We start from the raw sequence: 24,905 nt of genomic DNA on the forward strand, positions 1-24,905 counted from the left end.
CTAACAGAGCCTGCCTAATTCTGTCACAGCGAGTGCCACAACTCTTCTGACCGGATTAAGGTACGTGTGTGGGATGAGGATGATGACATCAAGTCGAGAGTAAAGCAGCGGCTAAAGCGAGAGTCTGATGATTTTCTTGGCCAAACCATCATCGAGGTTCGGACACTGAGTGGCGAGATGGATGTCTGGTACAACCTGGGTGAGGAAACAGCTCCAGAGAAAGTTGGTGGGAAGGGAGAGAATGAATGAGGAACTTAGAGAAAATACTATCTACCAAAACTACCACTCAATTGCTAAAGCATACCTCTATGCAGAACCTGCCTTCCCTGTAGAGAACCGACCATGGGTAAAGATGGGGGACAGAGGAGTGGGTGTGGCTTGAACTCGCTCTGGCTGGACATTCTCCAGATTTCAAGAATCCCTTTAATTTTCATACACATCCCAGTGCCTTTAGTTCCGTATTCTTCTAATGAAATAGGAGGGTTCCTATTGGGAATATTTGGGGTGTTTGTGGACTATATGGTCACTCGAGTGAGTTCACCCTGTTAGGTGAACCCTGGGGTTAGTGCCTCCTTTTCATTGGGTTAAGCCAGGGTGGTAACTGTCCACGCTGTCTGTAGTTGCATTGGTGTCAATTTCCATCTTCTTTCCTTCCTAGAGAAGAGGACAGATAAATCAGCCGTCTCAGGGGCTATTCGACTACAAATCAATGTGGAAATCAAGGGTGAGGAGAAGGTTGCCCCGTATCATGTGCAGTACACGTGTCTCCATGAGGTGAGCCAGCCCTTGGTAGATGGGGTGCTAGAAATCAATGCTGGGAGGGGCCTTTGATAATGAATAGGATTACTAGATGGTTGAAGATTTGGAGCCTGTTTTTTATTTTATCCTTGGCTTACTGTGCTACTTAGACAGCCCAAGTAACAGTCCCAGCCTCAGTTCTCTTTCACTAACAGCCTACTAGGGCCACAGGAGGAGCTGAGCGATGACTTGAAGGACAGAATTTCTGAGAAACCCTGGACCTTACCACCAGATTTTTTTAACTATATATTTAACTCCTTCCTTTGCTCTGTCTTCTGCAGAACCTTTTCCATTACCTCACAGACATTCAGGGGAATGGAGGAGTCCAGATCCCTGAGGCCCGAGGAGACGATGCCTGGAAGGTGTACTTTGATGAGACTGCCCAAGAAATTGTGGATGAATTTGCTATGCGCTATGGCATCGAATCCATATATCAGGCCATGACGTGAGACTCTCCTGGGGTTTTGGGATGTGGCTACTAACCCTTGGGGTGGCTAATGAAGGCACACTGCTAGGGTAGACAGTTCCTTAGCAGGGTAATATGCAGTGATTCATTGCTTCCCTCTCTGAGCTAAGTCAGGTACGTGTATGCCCCAAGGCAAAGAGGGTATATGTATAAAGGGAGTGTGTTTATCAATGACTCAGGAAGAAGGTACTTGTCTGTCTACTCCAGAGTTCAGACAGAAGGGAAAAGGGCACGGGAGGATATGCAAAGACAAACCTAAACATCACAGGCCTGAGGAGATAGGGCATGTGCGCTCATCTATATGTGTGTGACAGACCAGCTTTCTTAGATTGGTGTGGATGTTGGAAAGGGCACTGAACTGTAGAGAAAGCAGCTGGAGTTGACCAGGACTCCTCCTATAATAGAATTCCCGTCTACTGTGAGAAGTACAGTTTGTCTATTGGTGAGGCTGCCCAGGAAGCAGCCCTAGGTAAGCAGAGGGCAACTGTTGCCCTGGCTGTGCTCATTTATTCTGAAATTTGTATTGAGTTCCTTCACATTGTGCTAGGTGTTGAGAACACAAAGATGAGTAAGATGGGGCCTCTGTGCTTGAGGAACTTATTCTAGCAGGAGAGATGGACCAGAAAACAAGCAATTAAAATACAGTGTGATAAATGCTGTGATAGAAGTAATCCCAGGGTATTATGAGAGCATCTGCATTTCAGGGGAGGCCTGTGAAGGAAGCCATTAAAGAGTTGACACTTGAACTAAATTTTGAAATACACAAAAGGAGGGAGGGCACTTTTGGTAGGGCATTTACTGGGGTACTCAGATACTACAGAGCAAAGAACATTCAAGGAATTACAAGAAGTTCAGTATATAGACGAAGAGAAGAAATATGGTGAGCAATGAGGTTTAAGAATGGTCCTCTGACATTCTTATCTGTTCGCTCTACCTAGATGATCTTATCCCAACCTGTGACCTCAACCATTACTTTTAGGATCAGGATTCCCAGGTCACTTTCTCTAGATGAGGCCTTTTCCTGAATTTCAGATCCATTTTCAGCTGCTTCCTGGGTATTCATTCCCATAGGCATTGTAAATCCAGCCTGCCTACATTCCAAATCAACACTGTCTCCACCCAATATGCTTATCTTTGTATATTCTCTATTTGAGTAAATGGTATGATTTTCTATGCAGTTGTCCAAGTAAATTTAGGAGTCAGCCTAAACTTTTCTTTTTTACTTGCTACTATGTCTTTAACTCCCAACATCCAGTTTCTAAAACCTGTAGTTTCTATCTCCTAAAAATGTTTTTAATCTATCACTATTACTAGAGCTCAACAATAATAATAATAATAACAACTTGTATATAGCATTTCCTTATGTGTCAGGCACTGGTCTAAGCATATTATAAATGTGAACTTATTTAATACTCGTATCAACCCTATGAGGTAGGTATCATTATTAACCATTTTACAGATAAGAAAACTGAGACATAGAGAACTTTAAGTAATTTATCCAAGGAGAGTGAATGGTGGGGGTGAGATTCAAACCCACAGTCTGACTCTAGACCTAGAGTTTGTGCTCTTAACCTTTTTTCTGTTTTATTTAGTGTTCTAGTGCTTCTTTTCTGAATTATTGTAATAACTCTCCAAGTGATCTTTCTGTCTTATTCTTATCTTTATCCTAGTCTTTTCTTTCCAATTTATCATCAAAGGGACCTTTCTGAAAGACTAATCTGATCACACTATACTTTTGTTTAAAAATTTACTTTAGCATTTAGGATAAACTCTTTTATTATCTATTCTCTACCTACTTCTCTTGCATTTCTTGGTATTCCTCTATCAGACACCTTAACAATAGCCAAACTGTTGTTTCCCAAATAAATCACTCTGTCATGAGTACATTTGTTTTTTGTATGCAATTTCCATTTGTGTATACATTTCTCCATTTGATTAATTCTTACTAATCCTTTAAGACTTGTTTCAACCATCTCTTCTTTGGGAAGCCTTTTTCTAATCCTTCCAGTCCCGAACCATTCTGATTTAGGTGATTTTTCCTGTATGTTTCTATGGTGTTTCTGCATAGCACACCTTGAATTATTGACTTACTTTCTAATACTTTCTCTGCCTGGCTGTCTCATCTTTGTGGGCTTTTAAAGACTTTACCCCAGGATATGTTTATTTTGATCTTTTTTTAGAGAGAGAGAGAGAGAGAGAGAGAGAGAGAAAGGGAGGGAGGGAGGGAGGGAGGGAAGGAGGATGGAAGGATGGAAGGAAGGAAGGAAGGAAGGAAGGAAGGAAGGAAGGAAGGAAGGAAGGAAGGAAGGAAGGAAGGAAGGAAGGGAAAAAGGAAGAAAAAAGAGAGAGAGAGAGAGAAAAACATGGATTGCTTTCCTCCTGTATGAGCCCTGACTGGGAATCAAACCCACAACCTTTTGGTGTATGGGATGACACTCCAACCAACTGAGCCATCTGGCCAGGGCTGGGCTATTACATCTTTGGATTCTAGTACTTAGTACAGGGCCTGGCACATGGTAGGCATTTATTGAATGTGTATTTGAATAAATAAACTATGAAGATCCTTTTATATCAAGGTGATTGGAAGCTTTATACACATCAGTGAGATCTTTTAATTACTTGAATTCCCCTGAAAGCCCTGAAGAGTCTTTGAGGCTGAGGGTGCTGTTTTTCAGGCACTTTGCATGTTTGTCATCCAAGTACATGTGTCCTGGTGTGCCAGCAGTGATGAGCACCTTACTCGCCAACATCAATGCCTATTATGCCCACACAACTGCCTCCACCAATGTCTCTGCATCTGATCGCTTTGCAGCCTCCAACTTTGGGGTGAGTATGATATAAAATATACCTACCCGTTCGTTATCAATGAATAAAGTTTGATTTTTCATGGTCAATACTGTAGAGTTGGTTGATGAGCCTAAAATTCAGATAGATGCCACCTAGATAGGTGAATTTGTTTCCTTATGAGTATGCAGACGATGCTGATAGACTATTCTTATTTCATTATGGATATGTTGACTTACTAATAGACTCTCTTCAAACACAGATAAATGAGAGAAAAAGAGCATCACTATGGTTTAGGGGACACACCTGGGCTCAGGTAGAACCTCTCTAGGCCAAAAGCGTGGCTGAATCATCATGTTCGTTAGTCCTACAGGTCCACAAATGGATCTTTCTTAATAATACTCAGTCTCTCTGAGAGATTCATACCACTTAAACTCATATGAGACTATTGCCTAAGCAAGGACATCAGTGTATACTCAGCCTATCACTTTTCTAGTGTCTGGACTGTTTTTTTCTATTCAGGGCCTGCCCTTTCCTATGTTAAGGTACTTGAGAAGTCGAATCTTTACTCAGAATGTCACCTGACATAACTTCAATATAAACTAGATGAAATATCTTGGACCCACCACAAAAATGACCTCTTTAGGCATAAAATCACTGATACCCCCAAATCGACTAGGTCTGTTTATGGATCTAACAACTTTTTCTTGTTATTAAAGAGTCTTTCTATAGATGGATTAATATCATTGATTAAGCCTTTGTTTCATTTTGTTATATCCCATTATATATTGACTTAATATTCAAAGATATCTCTATATATAAAAGGCGAATATGCTAAGTGTCCCTCCGACCGGTCACTATGGTGCACACTGACCACCAGGGGGCAGACGCTCAACATAGGAGCTGCCGTGACGTGCCCTGGCCATTTACAAAGAAACGGCACCTTGACCTGGCGTTGACAAAGCAACACTGGGCTTCCCCCAAGTGGGACACAGGCCTCACCATCACCCCAGAGAGACAGCCCACCAAATCACAGCCAATGCTGCTAAGACCCCATGGCACAAAATGCGGCCCATAGCCCAGCCCAGCCCAAAACAGTGGCTATGGGCGCTGGATAATGACATCACATAGCAATGCCCAGCTTCCTCTCCTTAGCGACTAGCCTCCTTGGAGTTTCTTCAGCCCAGGAACACATCTTGCTTTATAGCTAGGTGCAAACATTTTACACTTTAACCAAATGCCTGTGAAGTGTTGTCCCATGCCTCATCTCATTTGATCTTCACAGAAGTCCTGGAGTAGGTAGATAGGAGACTCGGTAGAATCCTGTTTTCTTTTTGTTAGCCAGAAAACAGAGATTTAGAAAGTTTAGAAACTTGACCCAACTGAAAAGAAGTAAGAAATGGTGGACCTTGAAAATGACTTCAGGTTTTCTCACTGCACAGAATATAGTCAAACACTGCTACAGTTAAATGTTTTACCCTTTGTTCTCCCTGCGTGATCTACAATAATAATCTGCTTCATGTTGATATTTACTGCTGTGTTACTGACAATTACCTGAAAGAGAAGTTGAGGTACTTCACTGGGCTGGAAAAGTTTAGCTAAATCAGAAAGCAGGTCTAATTAAGCAAGTTTATCTATATATATAAAGCTCTCACTGGTGCCAATCGCATGTGTGTGTTTCGACCTGTCATTGTTGATTGTGAATTTATTTGACACTTCTATTACTAGTATAGAGAAAGGGCAAATAGCAATATTAAAATATTTCTTCTAATTAATTTCTTTTCAATGTGCATGAATTCGTGCACTGGGCCTCTAATCCTATATAATAAAGAGCTAATATGCTAATTAGACCAGCAGTACGACCTTCCAGAATGACCTTCAGGAATGACCAGTGGGCAGCAGCTGGGGCTGCAAGGACCGAGTTCCTTGCACGAATTTCATGCATCAGGCCTCTAGTATAATATAATCAATATATGCATTCTAGGAGTGCTATGCCACACATTTAATTATACCTTTCCTATAAAAATCAACTATTAAATTAGTATATGTTATATAAACTGAGGGAAATGATGTAGATGTGGCTTAAAGAGAAAGCCACTCAAGACTACCTGCTCACCTTCCAAATACATCACTCTTTCTCCCTCCCATTGTTACTGCTGGGTTGTGACTAACTGGCCTGAGCTACCCCAAGATAAGTCAGGAGACCACAGACTAAGGAACAAGTTGGAGAATGTTTGGAGTTTCCCTTTATTTGACTAAGATGAGTTAGAGTTTCAAAGGGATGGAGGTGCACTCTCTGGTCATCTCCTATTGACTCTTGTACAGAAAGAGCAGTTTTCCCTCCCAGGGACTGCCTCTCCCCTTGCCAGTGTGAAAAGATTGCCCAGTTTGAGACAGAGCTGCTAAGAGATGGAACAGAGATCACCAATTTTATATCTCCCTTACATGTTGTTATTCTCCTCATGAGGAGAGATGGATGTGATGTGTCCCCAACCAATGTCTCCTCCTCACCCAGAGGTAGTTCAGTTTCTTTATAGTTTTAGGAGCTCAGAAACAGATTATTTCTCTTTATTTGTTTCCCACGATCAGAAAGAGAGATTTGTGAAACTACTGGACCAGCTTCACAACTCCCTGAGAATTGACCTCTCTACATACAGGGTGAGTAAAGACATGGCTGTGGGGCTGGGTAAGAGATACTATTAGCTCAGTCTAGAGAGACTGTACACCATTCTTGGCTATAAAGATTGAAGGCAAGGAAAATTGGTCTGTGTCATCACACCCATGTGCATGGCCAATGCCACTGATACCTGTGGTTCTGCGAACTCCAAGGACCACGCAGTGTGTGGTAGCAGCAGGTGTGGCTGCTTTTTAAAGACAGTGGCTTTCCACCCCACTCACTTCACTCCACCAAATTGTCTGATGATATTCTCATTAGGGAGTCTCCTGAGGATAATCTCTCCCAGAAATGCCCCTTTAAAAATTAGATCATTATGTTTCCTTCTTGCATTATTCCATATTCTCCTCTCTTTTCAGGGGAGGTGTGAGAATCCAGCTAAGGGGAGAGAGAGAGCAGCTTGGCTTGGGCAAGTAATTTGTAGCAGAAGTCATCTCATTCCTAGGATGGAGGGAGGAGATAGATATAGTAGGAGGGTGGGTACCTGGAATGGGCAGGACAGGGAAAGGGGCAGTTTTTCAATTCTTCCTAAGTTAAATCTTCTTAGAATGGATTCATTACTTGCTTTAAAGTGCTGTGAATTTCCAGGACAGGCAATATATCCACATTAAAAAGTAAGTATAAAAATAACCTCAAAGTAAAAAAAATAAATGAGGTTTTAATGATCTGTACTTCTAGTGCCCTCCATTTGCACGAATAATGGAGAGTTGACTGTATATCTTATAGTTGACATATAAGTAGCTAGATGAAGGTTTAAATAAGTGGTTTTTAATATGGGGAGTGGCTCAGCATCTCCCTTCAGCTGTCATTGGCAACTTCTTCCTAAAACTCATGTCAAAGGGGATGAAGTGAAGCACGGCCGGAACGTCCTAAGGAACGCACTCCAAAAGCAGTTCTGCTCAGAGCTCTGCCATCTGCTGGCTCCAGAACAGAGGAATAGCTGGAGCCCATTGTACAGGAAGTACAGGTCTTGGTCTGGAGTGTGGCTGCACTTCTATTCCAGGATATACAATTAGAATGTAACTTTTGAAGAACTCACTGTTTGGGTGTAAGAATCTTCACCCAAGAAAAGTGTGTGTGTGTGTGTGTGTGTGTGTGTGTGTGTGTGTGTTCATTTGTGCAAATGCACACACATTGCATGGGAAGTAGGGTTGGGGGGAGGAAGCATTGCTTTCTGGTCTGGGGATTATTAGCCCTTGCTTTTGGCAAAGGCCTGTCTATCTCAGTATTACAGCTTTTTTGTCCATCTCAACTAGGAAAAATTCCAGTGGGTAGCAGTTAGGGAAGTTTTTTATTTCATTACTTCTGGAAGGGAAGGCTTTCATATTTCTCTATTCCCTTCTTGCATTTGCTTGATTTACAACAGAATAATTTCCCTGCTGGGAGTCCTGAGCGGCTTCAAGACTTAAAGTCCACAGTGGATTTGCTGACCAGCATCACTTTCTTCAGGATGAAGGTAAGAGATGAATTGGTCTGGGGACCTGGCCTCAGGGATATGGAAAATACGAATAATTTGGCACAGTGTGAGGCTACAGGAATCATCTCCTCTAAGCCCACATTTCCATACATTTGTTCCCTGAGTTACTTTGATGAACACAATGGATCAATAAGGATGGGCTTGGCAGTCTCCCCATCAGATGTCTTGGCAATTTAAATTCAGGGCAAGGTCCAGGAACCCATGGAGGGATGAAGGAATCTGGACTAGTTTAGAGGTAGTTCTAGGAGAAGATCCCCGCCCAGGTGAGCACAACCCTGGGCCCATATTCCTTTTCTTAATTGGCAGGTGCAAGAACTGCAGAGCCCTCCAAGAGCCAGCCAGGTGGTAAAGGATTGTGTGAAGGCCTGTTTGAACTCCACATATGAGTATATCTTCAACAACTGCCATGACTTGTACAGCCACCAGTATCAGCTGGTAAGAGGTTCAGGATCAGGTGGGACCAGCTGTCAGTGGCTCTTGGAGCCTCAGCTTTCCTTTGCTGTGGTCATGGTAGAAGGGAGCTCAGGACAAAGTCCCAGTGTTCTTGGAAGGCAGCTATGCTAACCACTATACCACCAACGCCCCGAAACGTATCCCAATGTTCTTGAGGGTGAGTGAGTTTTGTAGGATTTGAACCATCTAAACCAGCGGTTCTCAACCTGTAGGTCGCGACCCCTTTGGCGGTCGAATGGCCCTTTCACAGGGGTCACCTAAGACCATCCTGCATATCAGATATTTACATTACCATTCATAACAGTAGCAACATTACAGTTATGAAGTAGCAATGAAAATAATTTTATGGTTGGGTCACAACATGAGGAACTGTATTCAAAGGGCCAGAAGGTTGAGAACCACTGATCTAGACCATGCGAGACATTTGTGGATGGACAGGGACCAGGTGTGACATAACTGAGTTGAACAACAGTGGGAACAGTAAGTTTTAGTTTAAGAAAATGAGTAAAATTTGAGCAGTTTCAAGAGGGTAAATTTGCAGTCCATCCCAGAGTCGTTTTTTTCTCCCCCAAGATTAATTTTATTCTGGCTCATGGATCCTTCTATGTTTCAGTCTCTTTCCTTTAAGATCTACAGCTGTCTCTCTGAGCTACTGGCTAATAGAAATTTAACTTTTCCTTTGACCACCTCTCTCTGCACTGCATGGTCTTCTGAGATATATTGGTCAGCTGAATATCACAGCTGGACATGTCCTCTGAAAGGCTGCCCTATTCCGCCTATTTTATGCTGGCATCCTAACTTAGTGCCTGTTGACTTTGTATATTTTTCTTGATTTCTTAAATAGTGCTTTTTTTTCTCATTTTGAGTTAATTTTTGTGAGTGGTATAAGATAGGGATCCAATTTCATTCTTTTGCATGTGAATATCCAGTTTTCCCAACACCGTTTATTAAGGAGACTATCTTTTCCCCATTGGGTATTCTTGGCTTCCCAAGGCCTTTTCTTATTCAGCTAGGCAAGTAGCTTCCTAGATGCAGTTCTTCCTCATAAGGACATTCCAGGGGTTAAGGCAAGTCCTAACCCATTGGCGGTTAGGCCAACCTGCATGCTAGGTCTGTTCAGTAGCTCCTGCAAAACTTGAAGTAGCTTCTCAGAGCTGAGATGTGCATGTATGTGGTGTGTGTCGGGGGGGTGGGGGTGGGCTGGGTTTCAGAGGAGGGCTGCTAGTGTGGGTCACATGCAACTAGACCTACTTAGTGAGACTGGAGGGGCTGCTTACTTTGGTCAAAGAGTCACAATACCATAGCTTCTGAGGAAGTGGGGACAGGGATGAACTCTTGGTGTCCAAGGACCTCCCAGTGGTCACCTCTGACGTATCAGGGGCAGTCCTGTGGAAGACAGACTCTAGGAAGGGTACTTGATTCTAGAGGAAGAAGCTTGGAGAGGGGAAAGAAAGAGAAAGATTAGAGACACTCTTTACATTCTACTCTGACCCTGTCTGTAACTATCTCTTCTGGAACAAGAAGCAGGAACTACCTGCCGAAGAACAAGGGCCCAGCATTCGGAACCTGGACTTCTGGCCCAAACTGATCACACTCATTGTGTCAATCATAGAGGAAGATAAGAATTCCTACACACTTGTTCTGAACCAGTGAGTATCACCCTGCTTGGCCCTGTCTGGTTGGTGGTTGGTTTGTCCATCTGTCTAACAGCCTCTTTCTTTCCTATCTCTGTATGTTTGCAGTGCCACCTCTTCTTCCTGTCCGTCCGTCTGTCCCTCTGTCCCTTGTATCTGTCTGGGTAGCTGTTTCTGGAGACAGGTGTGGAAACATAATGGGGGGCCCTGCCCAGACTGCACCAGCCTCCCTGGAGTGAGAGTCCTCTGGGAATAGGAGTCCCAGGGGATCCAGAGACCATGTGTTTATGTGTCTGTCTGCTCTGAATAAAGTGGGCCACCTCATAGCCCACCTCTTACCCCTCCTCCTCCAGCTTATTTAGCTTGGGCCTACTTTCCAGCCCAAACCTTCTCTTCTGGGTCTTACTTCCTTGCCTTTTGGGCATCCTTTCCCGGGCCCATTTTGCCTGAGGGAATTCTCTGCCGCCACTTGTCCTAGCACTGACCCCGAACCCCCTTTTTCTAGAGTGAGTCTAGCCCTGTTTCCTAGGCTTCTCCTCTCTTCAATATGACCTCTGGGAACTGGGCACATTAGCCTTGGAATCAATAAAATCAAATAGTTCTTGCTTTGTTTTCTGACTGAGGCTTCTTCCATCATCCAGGTTTCCTCAGGAGCTGAATGTGGGAAAAGTCAGCGCAGAAGTGATGTGGCAACTTTTTGCCCAAGACATGAAATATGCACTGGAGGGTAAGGGTGTGCCCAAGGCAGTGGGCTGCAGGCCCTTTGTCCAGGCACCTGGTTTGCTTTCTCTTTCCTCTCCCAGCAACTGCAAGTTCAGGGTGAATGGCACAATGAGAAATAGAGGGATTCGGGCATAGTGAGTGATAGGCCTCAGGAGGTTTTGGGTAGACAAAGCTTCAGCCAAATGAATAATGTAAATGGCTATAGGTTCACTTCCTGGAGAAGAGTCTTATGAAATTTATCTTCACAGTGTTAACGAATCATAGACCCTTAAATACATAAATAGGATTCTTTTCTCACACTGGGGGCTGCCTGGCCTGGCTTTCCTTGGAAGCTCTTCTATAAAAGGGGTAGATGATGAGAACCTGTGATTACCACCAGTGCTCCAGACTCTGAGCAAGCTATGAGTGCTCTTTGTCCTAGATTTCCCAGAAGGCTTTGGAGATTCAGCTGGAAATATGGACCCTTTCAAGTCCAAAATGAGCATCTCATTTTCTGTAACATGATGAGCCTCTTATCTGGCTGTGTATCCATGGTTTCCAAACTGACTATTCTTATTTGCAAACTTCTTTGAGAGTTCATTTTTCAGGGTCTCAGCTATGCTCTTGGGCCCTTCGGTTTATATCAAGATTCTGTCGCACCATGGCTGCTCAATGCAGTTTCTGTTAGCTTGGGTTCACTTTGGTTTTCCCTGTCTCTGTGTGTTGTCAGTGACCTATTCATGTCATGTACAACTGCTCATCTCTGCATTTTTTTTTTTAATCCTCACCCGAGGATATTTTTCCATAGATTTTTTGTTTTTGTCTTTTTTAGAGAGAGTGGAAGAGAGAGGGAAAGACAGAGAGAAATATCGATGTGAAACACATTAATTGGTTGCCTCCTGCATGCACCCTGACCAGGGCCAGAGCTGGGGAGGAGCCTGCAACCAAGGTACATGCCCTTGACTGGAATCGAACCCAGAACCCTTTGGTCCACAGGCTGACACTTTATCCAGTGAGCCAGGCTCTTAGAGAACAGAGCACTCCTGGTAGGGGGAACATGGCTATGAGGAGGTGGTTGGGAGGAGCTGCCTAACTGGATCAGCTGCCTTGAGAAAACTCAAGGCCTCTACTGCCAGGACCTGACCCAGCTTTCTTCCCTGTCACTAGAGCATGAGAAAGACCGGCTGTGTAAGAGCGCTGACTACATGAACCTACACTTCAAGGTGAAGTGGCTCCACAATGAATATGTGCGGGATCTGCCTGCCCTCCAGGGGCAGGTACCTGAGTACCCAGCGTGAGTCCTCAAGTGGGCACTATGGAGGGAAGGGAAGAGGGACCTCTGGCTTAGCGTAGGGGTGGGGCCAGTATCCTCAATTTGGTTCGATAAGCCAGTCTTGAGACCTGTTCTGGGCACTGCTATAGAAAGAGAAAAGTGTCAAACCATGTCCTACTTTCCAGAAGATCCCAGTCTGGGGGAGCTGTCAGGCATATGGCATATGCCAACAACTAGCTCCAGGCCCCAATTATCTTTCCTGGCTGCAGGTGGTTTGAGCAGTTTGTCCTACAATGGCTGGATGAGAATGAGGATGTATCCATGGAATTCCTACATGGGGCCCTGGAACGAGATAAGAAGGATGGGGTAAGGCAGGGGCTTGGGCTGCACAGGGTTGAGGCCAGCAATTAGCTGTCAGCAAATGTTCCTGGGCTTTAGATAGATTGGCTGTTCCTGCCCTGAAGGGTCCATAAGGAGGGTGGTTGAGGGCCACTGAGCCACCCCTACTGGGAAGAGCCCTTTTGAACCCTATGAACTTGGAGAAAAGTAGTGGCTGAAGATGCTGACCCTGTACGTGGCCTTCCTTAGTTCCAGCAGACATCAGAGCACGCACTCTTTTCCTGCTCTGTGGTGGACGTCTTCACACAGCTCAACCAGAGCTTTGAGATCATCCGAAAGCTGGAATGCCCAGACCCCAACATCCTTGCCCACTACATGAGGAGATTTGCTAAGGTGACCATGACCCTCCCTTACCCCTCCCCTTATAACCACCACTCACAGCCTAGTCACAGGCCTGAGCTCAACCCTTCTTTGTGGTGGCCTTGAGGTGAAACCTGGTGTGACCTCTCAGGCAAGGTCCTTGTGGGGAAAGCTAAGGTTTCCTTCTTTCCTTTTTTATTTTCTCAGACCATCAGGAAGGTGCTGATGCAGTATGCAGACATCTTATCAAAGAACTTCCCAGCTTATTGCACAAAAGAGAAAATGGTGAGGATCCGGCCCTGGGACCCTTGAAGAAGGGAATGGAAGCCACTTGAGTCCTTCCTTTTGAAGCCATTCTTAGAGCTGAGGGTGGAGTGATGCTCCCGACTTCTGATTCCCAGCAGGGCTTCGCTTGATATTGTGCCACAGAATAAGATGACTAGGAGTTCATCTGAGCTTCCATTTGGTTCTTTAGCCTCTACTAAGCTAGACTTTTGCTTAGTCTCTTTTTTAATAGTGTAAAAAAAAAAGTTGAGCTAGTCCAAGTGTTTTAAAGGATAACACCATGAACACCTGGGGCCCACCACCCAGCTTAAAAACAGAAACATTTGCTCTAGTCTTCATTCATAGAGAATTGTCTGAATTGGTTCCAGATTTCTTAGGGAGAGACACATGTAAAACCTGTTGTAATTTCCCTGTGGCTTTTGGAGTAGTGTGAGAAAGGGAGGAACCCTAGGCTGATGGGTCCTGTGCTAAAAGAAGCCAAGACTTAGCAGCTCCATCTGTCCCCAAAGCCCTGCATCCTGATGAACAACATGCAGCAACTGAGGGTCCAGCTGGAGAAAATGTTTGAGGCCATGGGAGGCAAGGAGGTAGGTCTTAGGGGTTAGGGTTGCTGTACCTTCCCTTTGTTCTTTAGCCTTTTGACCACAGAACTCTACACTTTCTTGACTGGATGTAGGCCAGGAGTTTAGCTTGGGGTCTGGGCTGGCTTGGGCTGAGAGATTGGAGTAGGCATTGGGGTAAAGGCCCAAGGAGGGAGGAGTCGGGACACAGGATGGGAGACAAGGGTAATTCAACCAGCTTAGCACAGCCCACCTCCTGTGGATATAGTTGGATTCTGAAGCTGCCGACAGTCTGAAGGAGCTGCAGGTGAAACTGAATACAGTTCTGGATGAGCTCAGCATGGTGTTTGGAAACAGGTCAGTGGCCCCAAAACACATAGTCCTCAGAGCCAGATGTGGTTCCTGATGAATCTCAAAGCTCCTGCCCCCGACCCATCCATCCAGCTGCAGGTGTGTGGATCTTCTGTCTCGTCCTATTGGCTCTCCCTGTTGGAAGCTGTACCACGAGTGTTCTGGAGTAGGATCGAATAGCTGGTGCTACTCCAGGGCCAATGTGTGTGTTTGGGAAGGAGAGGGTTGCACTATGGGCACATGTGTAGTTTCCAGGTGCGGATTGATGATTGCATTAAACAAATGGCCGACATCCTGAGCCAGGTGCGGGGCCCAGGGAACGCGTCCCCCAACGCCAGGGCCTCAGTGGCTCAGGATGCAGATAGCGTGCTCCGACCTCTCATGGACTTCCTGGATGGCAAGTGAGTACAGTACTCAGGACTGTCCTCTGGGACAAGCAAGGCAGAGGAGCCTCTTGGGGAGGGGGATTCTCATTCACCCACCCAGCCTTACCTGTTGCCTGGGCCTGCAGCCTCACCCTCTTTGCCACTGTGTGTGAGAAGACGGTCCTGAAGCGTGTGCTGAAGGAGCTCTGGCGGGTGGTATTGAACACAATGGAAAGGATGATTGTTCTGCCCCCACTCACTGACCACACGGTAAGGACACTTCCCTTCAACTTCCTTCTGCTGTCTCCCTTGCCTCGCTCCACGCTTCCTGCTCGAGTTTGGAGTCTTCTGCTTTTGACTGATTCCCTCTCTGCCCAGGGCACTCAGCTGATCTTCACTGCTGCCAAGGAGCTGAGCCATCTTTCCAAACTCAAGGTACTCTAGATTAGCAGTCGCCAACTGGTGGTCCATGAGGTCCAAAGGGTTGGCGACCGCTGCTCTAGATGTGTGGAGTCCTTCTGAGACTGGTGGGGGGAGGGGATCGCCTGGAAGGAAGGAAGGAAATTTAAGCATTGGAGACTGAAGAGGAGGGAAAGGAGAGTGCCATGTAGCTGTGGGTTGGCAGGTAAGGGCAAGATTTTCATGACAGCCCAAAGCTGACCTGATGCTGTTGCTTTCTCTGTGGTTCCAGGACCACATGGTGCGAGAGGAAACACGGAGTCTCACTCCAAAGCAGTGTGGTGTACTTGACCTCGCCCTGGACACCATCAAGGTGGAGACCTCCCCTGCCTCCAGACAGTCTTACTACCACACCCTCTTGGCCCTGGCATTTCACTCTGCCAGACTAGGTGTCCCTCAGGCTCCTGTCACCCACATCAGAAGAGAGTGGTTTTTATGTCTGTTTCTTTCTCTGCTATGTCTGTATTCCTACTTGGGAGCAACCAAAAAGGCACCTCCTGTGTGGTCTTGAGTGACGCACCATGGACCTAGAATACTTATTCCTGGGTTCTGAATTGCACACATTCAGTTTACTTAGCTCTTCATTGCCATTCCTGAATATTTTCCACTGGGAATTAATCTTCCAGATCCTAATACCCCAGATCTGGCTAACATTCCCCTCTTTCACTTTCATATAAAGTCATTTGGGTTTTCAAAGGATTTTTTTTCTACTACCCACTTATTTATTCAATGAGACAACATGCACCAGACACTGTACTGTGAATGATACAGAAAGAATCAAGATGGTTCCTAGCCTCAAGGTGGTTATAATGGTTATAAGGCAGGTATATGAGAATTGGGATTCAGGGCACTTGGGAGAGGTAGGTCATAGGTATAAAGTTCTCTAAGAATTCAGAGGGGATAAAAGAGCACTTTTGTCTACTCTCTGCCTGAAATGCTTCTATCTCATATCTTTGCTGTCCAGATAGATCCATCCTTCAAAACCAAAATCTAGTAACATGGCCATCCCCCCCCCCCCCCCGCCTCCTACCAGAGACCCAAATAATACTCTTTCCCTGGGAGATGTGACTCCTGATCTTGTTGGTTACTGAGTGACTTATTGTTCTCACCATCCTCTTCCAACATCTTCGTTGAACCTCAGGTGTCATTTCTCTGAGGACTGTTGGGGAACTGCCTCTGTAAGGGCATGAGGCAGTAACAAGTACTCTTTTTGCTTTTCAGCAATACTTTCATGCGGGAGGCAATGGGCTGAAGAAAACCTTCCTGGAGAAGAGCCCAGATCTGCAGTCCCTACGCTATGCACTATCTCTGTACACACAGACCACAGATACACTCATCAAAACCTTTGTGCGTTCACAGACTGCCCAGGGTAAGCTTTGGGTCACTGCCTCCCTTTCCTGATCTTTCTCTGCCCCTATGGAGTTAGTGTCCTCTAGCTCTTAGATCTCTCTAACAGGTACTTCTTGATAGATCCCTTCAAACTCAGACCCCAGGATTTCTTGAAGAACCCTAATACTTATCCCCACCTCATACTCAGTACCAGACAGGAGAATAACAGGGTCCTGGAAAATGTGCCTGAGATTTTTTTTTCTAGACATTGCCTGTCCAGTGCATGTTTATTGAGCTCAAGTGGTATACCTTGTTTGGTAGGGAAAAATCTCTGAGCAAGCCTAGCGAACGAGTGATTGAGACACTCATTCATGAGGATTCATTGCTTTGGGAACCTTTGTTGGAAGTTGTTCTGGGCATAGAAAGCAAAAGACTTTCCAGATTCTCCAGCATGGACAACAAGAAGAGAGGCAGCCATAGGAGAGTTGAAGAAAGGGTGCAGATCACATACATAGCTGAGCTCCAGCCTCATGGGTGATGCGAATGCACAGGGGACCCAGGCAGCTGGTTTTCTCCTAGTGACATCCAGTCCTCAGAACCCCTCCCTGCCTTCAGTCAGGCCTATCCATAACAAAACACACCTGCATAAACATGGCTAAATTCTGACCTTGACCTTGGAGAAGGGCCCTCCCAGGAAGGACCTTCAGGTGCATTGATTATTGTTTGTTCCAGGGAAACCTGGGCATGCTTCCTGGGGCAGTGAAGCTGGTGGAGGAGGGATTGGGAAGGCTTGGGCCTTACTGAGCTGTGGATCTGGAGTATAAAGCTGACCTGGAGGGGAAGCAGAGTCTAAGCAGTTAGACTGGACTTGATGGAAGCTGAAAAGATACACAAGACCGCAGTACTACATTTTTCACATCTGTTCTTATTTCAAGTCTAGGGTGGGAAGAAGAGGAAGCAAAAGAAGTTATGAACCTTGCTTAAGGGGACAAAGAAAACCTTTACAGAGCTGAGTACATATAAAGATCCATAACATTAGGGAGGATCTGAGTTAATCCAGAAAGGCTTTTAAAACAAAACAAAACACAAAACAACTTTGAGCTTTAAGCTAAATATAAAGATGAGCAGAAGCTGGAATAGACAGATATGAGGTAAGAGTAGGAGTGAGGACTGCAGGGAGGATCTGAGTTTATATGTATATTTTTCTACCCATTGCGTTATTTACTTAAGAGCCTAGGAAATTAGAGCCTACAGCCTTTCTTTTTCATGCCTCACTGGGCTTAGATACCTTCACTCTCTTATGATTTGATTGATCTTTGACCCATGAAGTCTGATTTGGAGTATTCAGGCCCTGACCCCAGCTTTGTACTTCTCTCTCCATCCTGCCCCATCTCTGTGCTCCCTCAGATCATGTGTAAAGCTGCTCTGAATGGCTGTTAACTCCTTAGACCACTAACTGATTCTTCTTTCTCTGTCCTACTGCTGCTACTACCTCTTGACTTTCCTGTCCTCACTCAGTGCATGATGGGAAAGGTATTAGGTTTACTGCTAATGAGGACATTCGGCCGGAAAAGGGTATGTTATAAACCATGCAGATATGAACCTAACATTGTCTAACACTGTCACCTGTCAACTAACATGAGCTGCTTATTTTTGGAGTGGAGAAACTAGGTGTCAAAGTTCAGAAGCTCTATCCCAAGTCTCAGAGATGGGCATTGTATTCATACAGTCTGAGATGGGGTTAGCAATAGTCTGTCCTCAGAATTATCCCTTCCCTCCACCTTAGGACAAAGAAGTTTTATCTGGGTTCAGGGTACTGGTGTTTTTCAAAATAGAGTAAGGCCTCTGCTAGGGGGAACCTGCTAATGGGCCAGACATTGAGACTAGGGAGCTGTTTGTGGAGAGGTCCAAATCTGAGTAGGATAAAGTCTTTCTGAGCAGAGCAGCCTCCCAAGCAGGGGCCTCCAGGAATCCAGGGATAGGTGGGAGGTTACTGCTTTTGGCTAAAAGGGACCCACATTATTCCATTAAGACCATGGGATGGACATAGTTTCTAAAGACACAGGGTGGCAGCACTCTCCTTCTCCAAGATCTGCAGCCTAGGAAATAGGAGAGGTTTGAGGAACCTGAGAGATTCCTGGTGCATTTTTAAAAGAAATTTTGCCTAATATCTTGTCAGCCTAACTTGTATTTTAATACACAGCCTCATTCTTTATCCCCTTTTTTCACTTCTCCCATGCTTACTTCCCCATGGCTATTGTGGGTGATTGCTTCTCACTTGAGGGTGTAGGGTGGTAGCCTCCTAAGTCCTGTTTTATCTGGAGCAATTAGGCCTAAAATCTTCTTCAGTGGAGGATCATGTGTCCATCTGTCCCTCAGGGTCTGGTGTGGATGATCCTGTTGGAGAAGTCTCTATTCAGGTGGACTTGTTTACACATCCTGGAACTGGAGAGCACAAGGTCACAGTGAAAGGTGAGTGGCACGGACATACAGGTCTCACACCTTTTCTTGCTCAGTGGCCTCATCAGTCAAAAGCAGAGCCTGTTAAACCCATCCCTCCAGCTTGGCCCTCTTCTATGAGGAGTGCCACCTGGGGCTCAAGAACTGGGAACACTTGGTGCAATCCCTCACAAGTCCCCTTTGTTTGGGCAGTGGTGGCTGCTAATGACCTCAGGTGGCAGACAGCGGGGATGTTCCGACCCTTTGTGGAAGTGACCATGGTTGGCCCACATCAAAGTGATAAGAAGAGGAAGTTCACAACCAAGTCAAAAAGCAACAACTGGGCCCCCAAGTACAATGAGACATTTCACTTGTAAGTTATGGGATGGGGATTTGCAGGACTGTGGGATGGGGGTGAACTGGGAGGTAAGACTTGAGAGGGGAGGGGAGGGACGGGCTGAATGGCAGCTGGGGTGAATTCAGTTGAAGATCCTCTCATTTCTGGCCTCCTACCTTCCACTTACCCTGTGATCACAGCCTCCTAGGAAATGAAGAGGGGCCAGAAGCCTATGAATTGCAAATATGTGTGAAGGATTACTGCTTTGCCCGAGAGGATCGTGTGCTAGGGCTGGCTGTGATGCCTCTGAGGGATGTGGCAGCCAAGGGCAGCTGTGCCTGCTGGTGCCCCTTGGGCCGGAAGATCCACATGGATGAGACAGGCATGACCATTCTCCGGATTCTGTCTCAGAGGAGCAATGACGAAGTGGCTCGAGAGTTTGTGAAGCTCAAATCGGAGTCTCGTTCCTTGGAGGAGGGGAGCTGAGCACCTGAGCTCCTGTGCCAACCACGTGGCACCAGTTCCACAAATCAGGGCCAGTGGGAGTTACTATGTAGCCAGCTTAGGTCCTCATAGTTAAGAGGCTGACTTCTTCAGTTAAAGGAATCTAAGGGAATTTGGGGGTGATGGGAGTTTGGCTTTTCACAGAAAGGGTCATGAATCCTTGACCAGTAGGTCTGTGGTGCTAGGGGTTACTGCATAGGGAGATTTTCCATAAAGAGAGAGGGACAGACGTTTCTGAGAGTGTCACCCATTCTTGGTAGACACACCTCCACCCCACACCCCATGTCTACCCCTCTCCATACTGCACCTTATCCAGTTGGACCCCTATGTACCAATCACTAGAAGAACAAGTTTAGAGGGCCTGGAGCTCGTGCCTGGCTAGCTAAGTAGTCAGTTGAGCCTATAGGTATCGCTGAGCCCTATAGTCTGGATTGAAGTATAGCCAGGGCTGGAGCACACAGAATAGAATTCACACTGTCCCTTGAGCAGAATCCACTGGTTTTGTGTGCCTCCAGTGAGAAAAAGGCCTTGGAACTGAACAAGATACCTCTAGCAATGAGCTCTGTTAATCCCTTACCCAGTTCATATCTGTCGTGAACAGGAGCAGGTTCATATGGTGCTTCAGAGCCTTGAGCAGAATATTCTTTGGAACCCAAGTACCAGAGGCTACTTTCCCAGGAGTCCCTCTACCTCACTCCTGTAGGAAGGGAAGTGATGCTTCAGGACATGAGAGGCTGTTCTTGTGTGTATGCGTCTGAGGACTAGTTGAAGGATCCAGGAGAAAGGACTATATTTCCTTCTTGGGTAGGCCCCGAACAAAGCCAAAAATTTTTGGAAATTAGTCTAGAAGGAGTTCTCCTCACTCATGGTCACTGCCTTCTGGCTGTCCTCCCCCTTGTAGAAAGAATCTAGCCTTTGACTTCACTCCTCTCATTAGGTCAGCTGTGTCCCCCTCATAGATAGTCAGCCCCCTGGAAGAAACTTGGCCTATGATCCCTCTATACAGACCGGATGGAGGAGGGCCTCCACACTCCCTGGGAGGTTAGAGACAAACTCTTGCAAGCGGTCATGTGGGCTTCCCAGGCCTTTGCTCAGAGAAGTGACATGGTCCTTTAATATCCTTGGGAGCAGCTTCCTGGACTTCCTTCCTGGACTTTCTGAGGACTCTGCATTGACCACAGCTGTACTGGTCATTACATTAAACAAGAAATTAAGCATATTTGCTGTTGTTAATTATTGTATGTGCCATTGTTACAGGAGATTATTGGCTAGTCTGTAATAAATTATCTTATAGCAGCCTTTGGGGTCTGGTAATTCTTCTAAAGTGTGGAAAGTGGTAGAAATGTCTATCCTATATAATGGCATATTTTGGACTAGTGGACTTTGCTGCTCTTCCCACCCCCTCCCCAAACCTACATCTCGCTCACTCCTGCCCCTGCAAGTGGTGGATAAGCACCAAGCAGTAAAGCAGCCAATGTGCTAGCGTCTTGGCCTTAACCTGAGGCCAAACAGTCCAGTTAACAAAAGCGTGAGACCCAGGGCATAAGCTTCCTGCAAAAGGCCCAGAAAATAGGAGATGACATGTGTGAAAACTAGTCCATGCTCTATCTTTCCTTTTCTAGAATCACGAGGCTTTCCTTCTAGGACAGACACAGCCTGGGCCATAAGGACAAGGCAAGGGCCTCCTGGGGCGAGATGTGTCTCCAGAGGTTGGGGAGGGTTGAGGCTATGTGTGCAGGACAGGGGTGTAGGCCTAGGAGTGCACAGTGGCCTTTCATACAGGGAAATTTAAGGATAAAGTCTGCTCCCAACAGGGAAGAAAGAAGGTAAAAGTGAGGCCTCCTGGCATGGGAATCAGAGAAAATGCTCATCTACTCTCACCTTGCACTGGTCACCACTTACAGAGTGGCACCCAAAGGGCACCCATTTATCCATTTACCTCATAGAGCAGGCCCCCAGCTAAGGCACATTAACTCAGGGAGTTATGTCTACTTTTCCAGCATTATCCAAATTCTCTGAAAAGGGGGCTAACTAGAGCCTCCCAGTTTCTTATTTCCATTTGCTTGCTAAATAAATCCTTACAATTCAGTTGCCCAGTCAGTTTTAAACTTCTTCCTTTCCCAAACCAGTTGCCTATCATTTTTGCCTCAAACTTACCTTTTGGGCTTTTGTTTTGTTTTGTGAAGCCCAAATTTATTTCTATTTAAAAATGCTCAAGAGACTTTAAGAAGGCCCAAAAGCCCAAAGGCGTTTAATTTAAGATCATCCTGACTTGGTGTCTGTTTCTCCTTTGTGAGGCATCAATTTGATCCTCCTCAATGAGACACATCGGTAATTCTAGTCGGATTGTGGTGACATCTGGTGACTCCCAGTATCGGTCATAAATGGCCTTCATGTTATGAACGATGAGAAATGTAATACCAGAAATATTCACGAGACGTCTGCAGATTTTACTTGAATATCCTTTCTGAATTATTCATCGCCACCAGGCCCAATGATGATCAATTTGAGTAGCGGACATCATGATGAGTGTCACCTGCAAAGACTGGTATTAAATGCAGCTTTTTCAGGAAGAAACCAGCAAACACCCTTCAAGATGAAACACCTCAAACTTACCTTTTGAATTCATTGTCTCACCTCAGTTACAATACCACAAGTGGCCTGGCGGGCATGGCTCAGTGGTTGAACATCGACCTATGAACCAGGAGGTCACGGTTCAATTCCTGGTCAGGGTACATGCCCAGGTTGTGGGCTTCATCCCCAGTAGGGGGCATGCAGGAGGAGGCTGATCAATGTTTCTATCTCCCTCTCCTTTCCTCTCTGAAATCAATGAAAATATATTTTAAAAGCAAAAACAAACAAACAAACAACCCCCCCCACACACACACACAGTACCACAAGTGGAGTAGTGGCTTGTAGTTCTTATCTGGATTACTGCTGATCATCTGCCTCCATTCTGCCCCTGCCCTCTTCACACACTTTGGTCTCTTTCCTGTTAAAGCTATTCAGTATTTACCTATCATAGTCTTTAGGCTGAAATTCCAAGACCCTTCAGGACAAGGGCAGGCACCCCTCACCGTCCTGTGGCTATTCTAAAGCACTTTCTTTGCAGTGGGGAAGGGGGGGAGGCTCCCCCATGCTCTCCTACCCTCCCCTGCCGCTCTCTCTCTCACACACACACACACACTGCACTCCTATCCCTTACTGGAATATCCGCAGCCTTTTCCACTGCCTTCTGGGGGCTGACATCCTGACTTCCTTTAGGACCCAGCCAGTCCTGGACACCCTCCCCACAGTACTCTACATTGTTATAATTTACTCGGTCTGCCTGCTCCCCATCAGCCTGAATCTATCCAAAGGCAGGGTCTGAGTATTTCATCTCCCTTCCCCATCTGCCAGGACAGAGAGGATGCCTAGGCACTTCAAAGCCAGGCCTGCAGGACTCTTTTGGAAAGCCAGCGAGCGAGGGGGCGTGGTCGGAGGCGGGGCTTGTGGGGGCTGGGCGGGGCCGGAGGCGGGGCCTTGGGGCTCCGCAGTGCGCCTGCGCAGGAAGGTGCGTTAAGATGGACGCCGCTGGAATGGACGTCTGCGTGGCGACGGTGAGCAAGAGGTGCCCGAAGGTGGCTCTGGAGAGGAGGTTATGGCCTTCTCCTTCCCAACGCTGAAGACTGTCCCCATACTACCCGACATCCGTCCCCCTCTGTGTCCTTTTCAGTACCTGCCCGTCCCCGGGCTGTGGTAAATCGTTCTCCCAGTCCTCGCGGTTACTTCCCTCTCCTCTACTTGAATCTATGGGTTTTCCAGACACTCTAGGGCAGTGCTTCTCAACCTTGGCTGCACATCAGAACCACCTGGGAATCTGTTTAAAATCCTGACTTCTGGGCCTCATCCTCCGGAAATTCTGTTTCTTTGGTATGGGGTGGGGCCACAGCATTAGTAACAGAAACAACTTCCGGAGGATGAGGCCCAGAAATGAGGATTTTAAAAAGATCCCCAGGTGATTCTACTGTGCAGCCAGGGTTGAGAACCACTGCTCTAGGGGAAATGTCCAGATGCCTCGCAAAGGGGATCTTTATCCCACATATGCCGCCCACGGGGCACCCATTTATCCAGTCACCTCACAGACCCGGCCCCCACCTAAGAAGGCACATTAACTCGGGGAGTCTAGTCTGCTTCTCCAGCACTGTCCACATCCTCTGGGAAGGCATACATCTTATACCATATCTGACTTGAAAGTGGTACATGTGTTGTAATTTCTCACAGGGCAGGGGACCTACTTTATAGGAAAAGTCAAACTCTGGCTACTCATGGTTAATAGGCTTGCAGATTTGACTTAGTAGCCAATTTTTAAAAAACAGATAATCACGTCTTAAAATGCAGATTTTTAGCTTTCTGAAAAAAATTGAAGGATCTGTTAACTCTTAGCTCACATTCTCACAAAGTGACAGGTGTTTGGAGCTGAGAAGCAACTGGTAAGTTAGTTTACTGCAGCTCGTTATAGACTCCATTACCCCTTATTTTCTGATTTGTACTAAGCTTTACAATTATTTGCCTGTTACTGATAGGCATTTGCGTTTGTGACCCCTGATGTAGGACTTAATTTCTGAATGGATACTTTGAGCTCCTGATGGAAACTGATATACAAAGAGGCTGGAGTTGTGTTTTGGTTGTCCTTTGGTTTCTGTAATGCTCTGATTAGGACCAGAGATCCTAGTCGCTAAAACCCAAGGTGAAATCTGAACTAAAGTCGTTTGTTTTTAAATAAGAGAATCGAACCAAAATATCTGTGGGTTGTTCCCTGGTGCATTTGATCTTGAAGAAATCCACCGTGTTAACTCCTCTGTGATGAGGTCAGGGCAAAGTATTGTTCCTTTTTGAATACTTGGTTATAAAAAGGGCCGGGCTCTGGTCTATTCTGAAAGTGATGTCTCAGCGGTGCTGTCTCTGTGCCAAAACACACAGATGGTAAGCCTCTTCTCTGAGGGAATAACAGGTCTCCTGATGTCAAGAGTGGGAGTGTTCTGCAGGTTGTATCTAATCAGAAGTAGAACAGGACCTTTCACAGTGGACTTTTAAAGAAGCAAAAATCATTTCTTTGAGCATAAGTGTATGACCCACCTACTCATTGTGAATATTTAGGTTAGCTCCCTGAATGAATCTGCCATACCCAGAAGCAGAATGGTAAAGCTGAAGAAATAACACAGAATAGTGGAGGTGGCATAATACTGTGAATACTGACCTCAGCTCTGCTACATACTAGTCAGGGATCCTTGATCGTTAATTTCTCAGGTGCTGTTTTGTGCATCTAGTAAATAG

At 45.9% G+C, this 24,905-nt stretch overlaps 2 protein-coding genes across 12 annotated transcripts in view; both read left to right on the plus strand.

Annotated features, from left to right (window-relative positions):
• UNC13B (unc-13 homolog B) overlaps positions 1–21,184 on the plus strand; it is a 159,804-nt gene extending 138,620 nt beyond the window's left edge. For 2 of the 11 annotated variants that reach the window (XM_059657254.1, XM_059657260.1), the window contains 24 exons: positions 30–199; positions 659–774; positions 1,080–1,243; positions 3,940–4,090; positions 6,638–6,706; positions 8,089–8,178; positions 8,506–8,634; positions 10,174–10,301; positions 10,928–11,013; positions 12,156–12,282; positions 12,531–12,627; positions 12,850–12,993; positions 13,168–13,245; positions 13,755–13,832; positions 14,074–14,162; positions 14,405–14,557; positions 14,668–14,791; positions 14,900–14,956; positions 15,213–15,293; positions 16,202–16,349; positions 17,828–17,884; positions 18,689–18,781; positions 18,962–19,121; positions 19,286–21,184. In XM_059657254.1, coding sequence (XP_059513237.1) covers positions 30–199; positions 659–774; positions 1,080–1,243; positions 3,940–4,090; positions 6,638–6,706; positions 8,089–8,178; positions 8,506–8,634; positions 10,174–10,301; positions 10,928–11,013; positions 12,156–12,282; positions 12,531–12,627; positions 12,850–12,993; positions 13,168–13,245; positions 13,755–13,832; positions 14,074–14,162; positions 14,405–14,557; positions 14,668–14,791; positions 14,900–14,956; positions 15,213–15,293; positions 16,202–16,349; positions 17,828–17,884; positions 18,689–18,781; positions 18,962–19,121; positions 19,286–19,571 — 2,875 coding nt within the window. In that variant the 3' untranslated portion in view covers positions 19,572–21,184. Of the gene's footprint in view, positions 1–29; positions 200–658; positions 775–1,079; positions 1,244–3,939; positions 4,091–6,637; positions 6,707–8,088; positions 8,179–8,505; positions 8,635–10,173; positions 10,302–10,927; positions 11,014–12,155; positions 12,283–12,530; positions 12,628–12,849; positions 12,994–13,167; positions 13,246–13,754; positions 13,833–14,073; positions 14,163–14,404; positions 14,558–14,667; positions 14,957–15,212; positions 15,294–16,201; positions 16,350–17,827; positions 17,885–18,688; positions 18,782–18,961; positions 19,122–19,285 lie in introns of all 11 variants that reach the window. The other 9 variants (XM_059657255.1, XM_059657261.1, XM_059657252.1 and 6 more) reach the window with 6 other exon arrangements.
• Positions 21,185–23,133: 1,949 nt separating this feature from the next.
• The window catches only part of LOC132212112 (phospholipid-transporting ATPase FetA-like), an 81,629-nt gene continuing 79,857 nt past the window's right edge, over positions 23,134–24,905 (plus strand). Inside the window, exon 1 of the mRNA XM_059657262.1 lies at positions 23,134–23,188. The gene's annotated coding sequence lies outside the window, so the exon portion shown is untranslated. The remainder of the gene's footprint in view (positions 23,189–24,905) is intronic.

Source organism: Myotis daubentonii, chromosome 11 (assembly GCF_963259705.1).
Source record: "Myotis daubentonii chromosome 11, mMyoDau2.1, whole genome shotgun sequence".
Lineage (NCBI taxonomy): Eukaryota > Metazoa > Chordata > Mammalia > Chiroptera > Vespertilionidae > Myotis > Myotis daubentonii.